General features: G+C 57.7%; 1 protein-coding gene across 1 annotated transcript; it reads left to right on the forward strand.

The window, feature by feature from the left end:
* The first annotated feature begins 1360 nt into the window (after positions 1-1360).
* LHX3 (LIM homeobox 3) lies at positions 1361-7087 on the forward strand. The gene is made up of 6 exons (XM_058038285.1): positions 1361-1430; positions 3917-4088; positions 4263-4465; positions 4604-4755; positions 4849-5020; positions 6669-7087. The coding sequence occupies exons 1-6, from the start codon at positions 1361-1363 to the stop codon at positions 7085-7087; spliced, it is 1188 nt and encodes a 395-aa protein (XP_057894268.1).
* The last annotated feature ends 2630 nt before the right edge of the window (positions 7088-9717 follow it).

A 9717-nucleotide genomic window follows, 5' to 3' on the forward strand; every position in this document is an offset into this window, starting at 1 on the left:
GGTTTGCTATAAGCGCTTCCTTAGAGGCTCAGACTAAAAATCCACTTAAAAACCGGGCTTAAAAGGGACCGTGTGGCCATCGCTGTCCCCAGAAGATGTTCCTGTCCCTGGGGAGGGCCGGGTGCTGGTGCTGGTGCCACCCGGTGTCGCTGCTCATGGTACCAACCCCCCTCGGGCAGGACCCGGACCCCAACCCCCGCCTGGCGTTCCTGGGTGCTTCATTTGGGGACCCAGTCCTGGTCCCCAGAGTGTCCCCCGGCATTTCCCAGCCTCGCAGGGCTGAGCTGTCCCGCAGAGTGGATCCGGTCCCCTGCCAGAGGAACCATCCCGGGGACAGCCCCGGCCCCGCAGGACCCGGAGGAGATGAGGGTGGTCCGGGCCGGGGCCTCGGGACTCGCCGGGGGCTCCACGGCCGCCCCCAGGAGCGGGCGAAAGTCCCGGTGCCGCCGCCGGCAGGAGCATATGTGAGTTTGGAGGCTCCCGCCCCTAAGCTGCTTTTATTAATTTGTAATCCCCTGCGAGCAGGAGGTAAAGGGATTCGGGGGATTAACGGGCTCACAGTAACAACCACAATTATCAGCTCCGGCTGCCTGCGGCAAGCGGTGCACACGGGCACGGGGCTCTGCCCGGACAAACGCGGCCCCGGGAGCTCCGCACACGCGGGAAGGCGACAGAAACTGGGACAGAGCGCGGGCACAGGCTCCGGGCACGGGCACCCCACATCCCACACTTCACACCCCACACCTGTGGGTACGGTCGGACCCCGGCCCGGCCCCCCGCGCTCCCGCACAGCCCCGGGGCCGCCGCGCTCACAAAAACCCCGCACACGCAGCTCCGTCCGTGTCCGCCCCGTCCTCAATTAGCGCAATTAACTTCCCGCGGCCGCCGCCCGCGGCTCAGGCACCGCTACCTCTCGGCGTTCGTTAATTAATTAGCGGCGGGTAAAAGCCCTCCCGCTGCCCGAGGGCGGCGTCGGGGGAGCCCCGCACGGCGGGGACAAACGAAATCCGGGCTCGGGGGCGGCCGGCGGCCAGCGGGGCCCGGGCGGGGGCTCCCCCACCCCCTACGTGAGGGGTCCCGGGGCCGCTTCGCCCCCGAAGGCGGCGGCTGCAGCCCGAACCCACGCGTCGGGGGCGGCCACGCGTGGGACGGCGGGGCCAGCACTGCCCCGGCCGCTTTTGTGATGCTAAAGAGGCCGGCGCTGAACCGCGGCCCAGCTGCGGCCCGGAGCCGCCCCCGACCCGCCCCCCGCGCCCCCCCGCTCCGCCCAGCCCCGCGCCGCTCCCTGCGCCCCTCCGCGCCGCTCCGCCACTCCTGCGCAGCCACCCGCGCGCTCCGGACGGCGCCCACGGAGGCCGCGATGCTGCTGGAGCGGGTCCGCGCCGGTTCCGAGAAGGCAGCGGAGCTCTGCCCCTTCCCGCGGAGCCCAGGTGAGGGGGGCGCGCAGATCCCCGCGTCCCCCCGCGGAGGCAGCGGCGGCTGCTCTGGGAGCCCCGGGCCCGGCCGCGCTCCGTCTGCGTCCCGGGGGCACCGTCGGGGCCGGGTCGGGGCTGGCTGCGGGGAAGGGCGGCCCGACGGCATCGGGGGATCCGTCCCGCCCGTCCCGCTCCGTCCCGCGCTCGCTCTCTCTCTCTCCTGCCTCGTCCCCGGTGTCAGAGCCCCCCTCGCTGCCGGCCCCGCCGCTGCTCCGGGTCCCCGTCGATCCCGGGGAAAAGCGGCGCTCACGGGAGCCCAGCCCGGCGGAGCGGCGGCTCCTGCCCCGGGTCCCGCTCAACGAGGACAGGGACGGAACGGGGACTCCCCGCTGCCCGACGGTTCCGTCCAGCTGCGGAGACCCCCCGCGCCCCCCTGCCCGGCTCCCACGCGGCTTTTTCCCCACTTTTAGAAAAACTCCGTTAATTCTGCTTTTAAACGTTTTTTCGTCCCGTTGAACGAACGGGGCCAGCCCTGGCGGGACGGGGAGAACCGGGCTGCGCTCCCCCGGCAGGGCCGGGGCTCCGGGGCTCGACGGGGAAGCCCGAGCTCGGTTCGGAAGCCCGAGCCCCAGCGGAGCGGGGCCGTCCCGGCTCTCGCCAACATCGAAAGCTGTCGATGGGGCTTAAAAAAAACAACAAATCAACGACGAACCGGGACGGGGGCCCCGCCGGTGTGCGGGGGCAGAGGTGTCACTGTGAGCGGGACCGACAGCATGGCCCGGCAGCCTCTGTGAACGGGTCTGTGCCCTCGGTCCTACCCCGGTTCGCTTTCCGTGGCTGTCCCCGTGGGCTCTCCGCGGCAGCTGCGCCTCTGGCCCGGCAACCGGGAGCTGCTCGAGCTCCCCGGGGACAGAGAGACACCGCCGAAATCGAGCCCCCGGGGGAACGAAGGACGCGCAAATTCCGTTTTCCCACAGGACACGGCGTTCGTTCACGGTGCCGCGGTCCTGGGCTCCGTCGGGGCCCGGGCGGCGGGAAGGGCTCGGCGGGGCTTACCGCGGCCGAGCGCCGGTCCCGGGGGGTTCGCCCCGCCGTGGGGGCCGCACCGCGGGGTGCTTTGCCCGGACCGGGGGCACATCCCGGGGCTTGCGGCTCACAACGAGCTCGGGGCAGCGGCCGGCGCTGCGACCCCCGCCCGCCGGCGGCCCCGTCGTGTTCGTTACCGGGGCCCCGGAGCCGCGTCCCGCCCGCCGGGCGCAGCCGGGAAGGGGCGGCGGGAGGGGACGTGCGGCCGGCCCCGGGGGCGGGGGGGATTAAATACAGCGCGCCAGCCGCGATGCCCTCCCTGCCCGGCGCTGCGGAGCGGCACCGGCGGCGAGGCCCCGCGTCTAAAAATAACCCGCTCTGGCGAGTTAAATCCCCGGCGGGGCGGGGGCGGCAGCGCCCGGAGCGGGGCACGGCAGCCGCGGGTTTGGGGGGCCCGGCGGGGGCAGAGCGGCGGCTCCCGGTGGCGGGTGCGGGGCTGGGGCCGGCGGAGCCCCGCGGAAGATGCGCCAGAGCCCGCGGCCCGCCTGAGGGAGCGGAGCTGCCGCGGATCGCCATGCAGCGTAAGAGCCGCGGACCGGGCTGGACCGGGACATTGCCGGGCCGGGCCGTGCTACCGTGGCCGCTGCCGGAGCTCCGTCCTGGCCGGGGCCGCTGCCTCCAGCGCTGCCGCTGTTGGGGTTGTTTGTTTGGACGCGGTGAATTGTTCAGGATAACGATTATCGCCTCCACCTCTTACCCCTGTGCACGGCGATCCAGCTCCTATATCTACATAGAATTATCTTTACATAGAAATACTCTCGTGTCCGTACCCATCTGTTCCTGTACAGTGGTGTCATACATCTCTCTGCCTCTATTTACACCGATATATCTGTATTTATGTACCTCATACCCATATTTCCACCTACTTATCTCTATCTATACCTATATACTGAAATCTATATATTTATGTCTATATTTCTGCACATTTCGTTCTCTATCTGCTGTATCTGTTTATTTTTATATCTCTATTTCTCCATGACTGTATCCGTACCTTTTTCGGTGTAATCTCTGTTGGTATCTAGAGGGGGACGGGACAAGACTGCTGCCTTTTTATTTTCAGTGCAATTCTTTTAATTTTTGGTAGTTTCTTTCCCTACTCCATTCGGGTTGCCCGCAGGTGAATTTTGGAAGTTTAGGAAAAAGAAAAAGAGCCTGGGATAATTACAGATTTGCCGGCGGCTCGCTCGGGGAGTTAATTCCGTTTCCACCACTTCCCTTCTTGTTTATCCCGGTTCTCTCGGGCGCTTCTCCCGGAGTGTGCTCGGCCCGGGCGTTCGCTGCTCTCCACGACGCCGCGATAACGAATTTGAACGAATAATGGTTTTTCTCGTGCTGTTCCTCGGGCTACCCCCGGGGCTGCGGGCCGGGCCGGGCCGGTCGGGGCATCGGGGCTGACGGGGGCTCCCTCCCCGCAGAGATCCCGCTGTGCGCCGGCTGCAACCAGCACATCGTGGACAGGTTCATCCTCAAGGTCCTGGACCGGCACTGGCACAGCAAGTGCCTGAAATGCTCCGACTGCCAGACGCAGCTGGCCGAGAAGTGCTTCAGCCGCGGCGACGGCGTCTACTGCAAGGAGGATTTCTTCAAGTGCGTGGGAAGGGCCGGGGGGCGGCCGGGCCGGGCTGGGGGCACAGCCGGGCGCGTTCGGGGTTCAGCACCGGGACAGCGGCACCGGGAGCAGCACCGCGGACAGCGCCGGGGCCGGCGGGGACCGAGCCCGGCTCCCCCGGCTCAGCGGCGCCGCTTGTCCCCCATGCTCAGGCGCTTCGGGACGAAGTGTGCCGCCTGCCAGCAGGGCATCCCCCCGACCCAGGTGGTGCGCCGGGCACAGGACTTCGTTTACCACCTGCACTGCTTCGCCTGCATCGTCTGCAAGCGGCAGCTGGCCACCGGCGACGAGTTCTACCTCATGGAGGACAGCAGGCTGGTCTGCAAGGCGGACTACGAGACGGCCAAGCAGAGAGGTACCCCTTGCCCCGTCCCTCGCACCCCCGAGGGCGGCCCGGGGCGCTCCTGCCCTCCGGGACGGGCTCTCACAGCGGGCGGGAGGGTGCAGGGAGGGTCCGGTGTAACTTCACCCCTGACTCGCCCCGCGCCGGCAGAGGCTGAGTCTACGGCCAAGAGGCCCCGCACCACCATCACGGCCAAGCAGCTGGAGACCCTCAAAAACGCGTATAACAACTCCCCCAAGCCGGCGCGGCACGTCCGGGAGCAGCTCTCGTCGGAGACGGGGCTGGACATGCGGGTGGTGCAGGTGAGAGCGGGGCGCGGGCGGGCCGGGCCGGGCCGGGGCGGCGGGCGGGGAGCGGCCCTCAGGCCCGGAGCTCCCCGCGGGCCCCGCTCGCAGGTCTGGTTCCAGAACCGCCGGGCCAAGGAGAAAAGGCTGAAGAAGGACGCGGGGAGGCAGCGCTGGGGGCAGTACTTCAGGAACATGAAGCGATCCCGGGGGACATCCAAGTCCGACAAGGACAGCATCCAGGAGGAGGGGCCCGACAGCGACGCCGAGGTTTCCTTCACAGGTCGGTGCCCGCAGCCCCGGCCGGGTTTTTCCGGGCTGTGCCCTCCCCGCAAAGCTGCTGCCAATGCCCCGGCTGCTTCCACCCCTCGGGGCCGCGGTCGGAATTTGCGGCAGTGGAACAGAGAGTGAAACAGAGCGGGAGAGGGGCAGAGCCGAGGATTCCCCGTGGGGCAGAACCGGAGCCGGGGCAGCGAGGGGCGGCCAAGGCCGGGGAGCGGCGGGGGAGGCTCCGCTCTGCCCCTGACCGGGCCCGGGGGCTCCGCTCTGTCCCCGGCCGGGCCCCAAAGCTGCGGCAGGACCAGGGAGAGTTCCCCGGGCAGCGTTGTGGTGTCAGAGCCGCTGCTCAGACATGGTTTTCCAAGGGATTCTTGAAATAGAAAATCGGGAAGCCCAGAACCACAGAATGTGTCTGTGGGAAAATTAGTGCGTTTTTGGTTTTGTTTTTTGTTTTTTGGTTTTTTTTTTTTTTTTTTTTGGGGGGGTGGTTTTTTTGTTGTTGTTGTGTTTTTTTTTTTTTTAGTCTTATTTAGGGATGCTTTTATTTGCGCAGTTGCTCACTAGAACTCTTCAGTCCTGTGGGAGCTGTTCCTGTGCTGCAAAAAGCAAATTGGTGCATGTTAGGCAGCTTCTGCAGCAGTGTCCCCTTTTTTGGGGCCGCGATTTCTGGTGACAAGCCCAGGACAGACCAACAGCAGCTCACCCCTCACTCTCCATCCCCGCAGGGACAGCGCCCCAGGCTGGGTTACATTTGCAGGAACCTGTTCTACACAATCCCAGCTCCATCCCAAATTTTTGTATCATTTTTAGGAATGGGAGAGAAACTGAAATGCAAACCTCTGTAAATATTTACACAGACTGTGTATTTATAAACACACGCTTTTTCATCTCAGCTCCTCTCCCGTGCTCCTAAAAACTGTTTGATTTTCAGTCTGTTTATGCACACTGTGTATCAGCTCATTAAATATGAATAGTCCATAAATAATAACTAAAAAATGTCAAACAATTATTGAGAGCTCGATGCCACAAACAGGTTTGTATACCCAGCAACAGAGCAGCTCTCACTGTCCGTAAAGCCCCTAACAAATACAAACAATTTTTGCTGGGAACTTTAAAAATATTGTTCGTTTATCAGGAGTGTTTTTAAGCCACAAAAATACATTCTGTGTTCCTGTGGTTTCATTAGCCTGTTTCTGAGCAGACAAATATCTTAATTTAATATCTTTTTTCCTGAGTAATGGGGAATGTATCTTGCATTTATCTGGTTCAGGTAGCTCCTAAAAGTGATAACAAAATTCAAGATAAATCTCAAAACCGAATAGAAACAAAAGGTGGAAAGACATTGAAACAAAACAAAAGGTGGAAGACATTCACTTAGCCTTTAAAGAATTATTTTTAAATCACAGTCTTATATTTTAATATGTACTTTTCATGCATATTTTTAAAATCCAAGATGTATTAGATGTTTGTGCTCAGAAAAAAAATTAATTCCATGGCTGCCTATGAAGATTTATCAACAAGAATGGGAATAATAAGGACTTACAAGATGAAGAGCATGACTGCTCAGCTCCCATCCTTTTAATCTGTTTATACCAGGTTCTGCAGGAGTTCCTGGGTGCTCCTCCAGTAAATCCAGTCCCTTTCCCTTGCAGATGAGCCCTCCATGTCGGAAATGAGCCATTCCAACGGGATTTACAGCGCGCTGAGCGAAGCCTCGCCGGCGCTGGGGCGGCAGGCGGGCACCAACGGGAGCTTTGCCCTGGAGCACGGCGCGATCCCGGCCCCGGAGCCGTTCCACGAGCTGCGCTCCAGCAGCCCCTATGGCATCCCCCCGTCTCCCGCGGCCCTGCAGGCCCTGCCAGGCCACCAGCCCTTGATCTCCAGCCTGGTGTACCCTGACAGCGGCCTGGCCATCATGGGACAGAGCGGAGCAGGGGTGCCCCAGCCCATGAGGGTCCTGGCTGGGAATGGACCGAGCTCCGACCTCTCCACGGGCAGCAGCGGCGGGTACCCCGACTTCCCGGCCAGCCCAGCCTCCTGGCTCGATGAGGTCGACCACGCTCAGTTTTGATACAGGGGCCAACCCCAGGCAGCGGGAAGGGAAAGGACTCGGTGCTGTGAAATGTCACCTGCTCTTGGAAAGGACAGAGGGACAGCCCTGAGTGCCGCGACACGGAGGGAGCAGAGGGGATTTCGGAGATGAGCCTGGCATGATGGTGATGATGATGATGATGATGATGGACAAAGGCCCTGGCACTGCAGCCATTGGCACCCAGAGCGTCCCAACCAAACTGAATCTTGTGTCTTTACCAAACACCAGGACTTGTGCTTTACAGATTTGATATGAGGTATTTTGCGTTTTGTTGTCGGTGCATTCTCCAAAGCGAGGACTTGCTCCGTCACCCATCCACACCGAAACATTTTTTAAGGGAAAATAAAATCCTCATCCACAGTGAAAGGTGTGACGATGTCTATATTTCTATAGGAGAAATGTTCATAGTGAATCACTTCAGAAATCCATGGTAGGAAACTTCTCTGTTCTTCCAACAGATTTTTTAAAAGCGCACCAATGCGGTATGTTTTGTTTTATTTGAATTTACATTATCTTTTCTAAAACAAAATGCTCTTTAATATGCCAATCATTTATCAACAGCCCTTTTCCTTTGTAAAATGAAAATCATATGTTAATTCTGCTTCTCCCCTTTTTAATTTGTAGCTTGCTAGGTTGACTCTTCCATATAAGCATTAAACCGTGAATAGATGTATTTATTACCAAGTAATTCCACGTTCATCACGAGGTCAAGAAGTGAATTTTTCTTGACCCAGGGACACCGGTGGTGGATCTGGGTTGTGGATCTTATGCTTTTCCTTGAAATTTCTTGGTATCAGTTTTACTGCAAAGTGTCTCAAAAATCACCCTGATGTCTTGTTGCCAAAAACCTTCTCGGGGGGCCGGGTTTAAAATGAGCCCTTCCCCAGGCACTGCTGGAGTGAGCAGCCCCTTCCCTGGGGACATGTCCCTGCTCCAGGCATTTGTGTATTTCCACAGATATTGTGCAAGCTGATTGTGAGGAAAGGCAAGACAGTGTGTATATTGTTATCTGTAAAAATTATGGAATTAACTGTAGATTATGTGGATGTCCAGTGTCTTTTATTTATATTCTCGCTCTCTCTCTGATGATCAAATACTTCAAGGTTACAAATAAATTTGTCAGCTAAACTTTACATAGTCTTTTGCTAAATTCACATCAATATCAGTGAATAAAAAACCTGAACTTAAAAGCTGTTAAAACTTGATGCCATGATTGAACAGAGTGTTGAAATATTCCCTTTCAACAGAGGAGCAAACCCACTGATGTATAAATGCTTTGGAACAAAAAAAAATGAGGGCATGGGAGGTAGCAGTCCTTGGGAGATCTGAACAGGATTGCTCTGGCTTTGATCATATTTTTGATGGGACATTGTTCTTTTTCAGCATTTGTGGCAAAGCTGATGGCTGATGGAAATAGAGTCTGATGCTGGCTGTCTGCAGAAAGTTGTGAACGTGAAACACAGATATGGAAATATTTCGATCAGAAAGAAAGGAAAAAATTCCTAAGGGAGTCAGTTTGACCCAACACACATATATATGTATATGTGTATTTACACACAAATCTATATCCAGACAAGCACACACATCCACGTGCCTGTGGTCACCCTGCTGGGGGCACAGTGCAGGCTGTGCTGAGCTCTCTGGTTTGAGGATCTGAGGACAGACACTTTTTAACACACGTGGGCTCTGAGGTCCTCGCTGCCCTGGGAATTCAGGGAATATTTGCACTGATATTTTCCACATGCCCTTGGGGACTGCCAGTGCCTGGCACAGCCCCTGTGCCCCGGGGCACACCTGGAACATCCCAGATTTTATTCCTCACCTTTTCCAAAGGACTCGTGGCACTGCTGGGTGGTTTGGGGGCTGTGCTGCCCATGATGCCCATGGCCCCCTCCTGCCTTTCCCTCCAGGTTCTGCTCTCAGGGAGCACAAGGAGCCTGCCCAAAGCAGAGCAGGTCCATGGGCACGGCTTTAGGGAAGAATTGCTCACCCAATAGAGAAATTCCCTTTTTCTCTCCGGGAGATTCATTCTGAGAGCCATAGCAGGGACAGGAGAAATCTCAAAAAAAATTTGTTTCCTTCAGTTGTGAGCTCCTGAGTCCAGAGCTGGGCTTGGCAGCTTTTCCTTCCTTCTCCAGAAGTGAATAATAAAGAGACAACTGTTGCTGCCTGTAGCTACATCACAGGGACATTTCTTAAGGAAATTTATGGAGTAAATAGAAAACTGTGGGATTTAAAACAAGCAGATTGCAGAACTTAACTGAAAGAGAAAAGAAGAGTTTGTATTTTCAAGAATTCTGTGTCTAGAAATGCCCTCACCAAATTTGGGAAGTTGTTTTGCATCAAAATATTTTGGCAGTTCAAGTATTCATAATAGATTCATAAAAAATATTAAAAAATACTTTGAAATACTTTTATTTCATAAAAATTAAGAAATAACAACAGAAAGATAGAAATGCAGCTGGTTTTAGGATAATTCTGTTGTTATAAAAACAGTCTAATAACTGTAGTAATCAAAGCTGTGTTTTATAGATATTTTTCTCATTGTTTCCCTCCCAGTAAATAACGGGTGCTGTTGTTCCTCTGCCCGCGGGAATTCCCAGGGGATG

Source organism: Melospiza georgiana, chromosome 20, assembly GCF_028018845.1.
Source record: "Melospiza georgiana isolate bMelGeo1 chromosome 20, bMelGeo1.pri, whole genome shotgun sequence".
Classification (NCBI taxonomy): domain Eukaryota; kingdom Metazoa; phylum Chordata; class Aves; order Passeriformes; family Passerellidae; genus Melospiza; species Melospiza georgiana.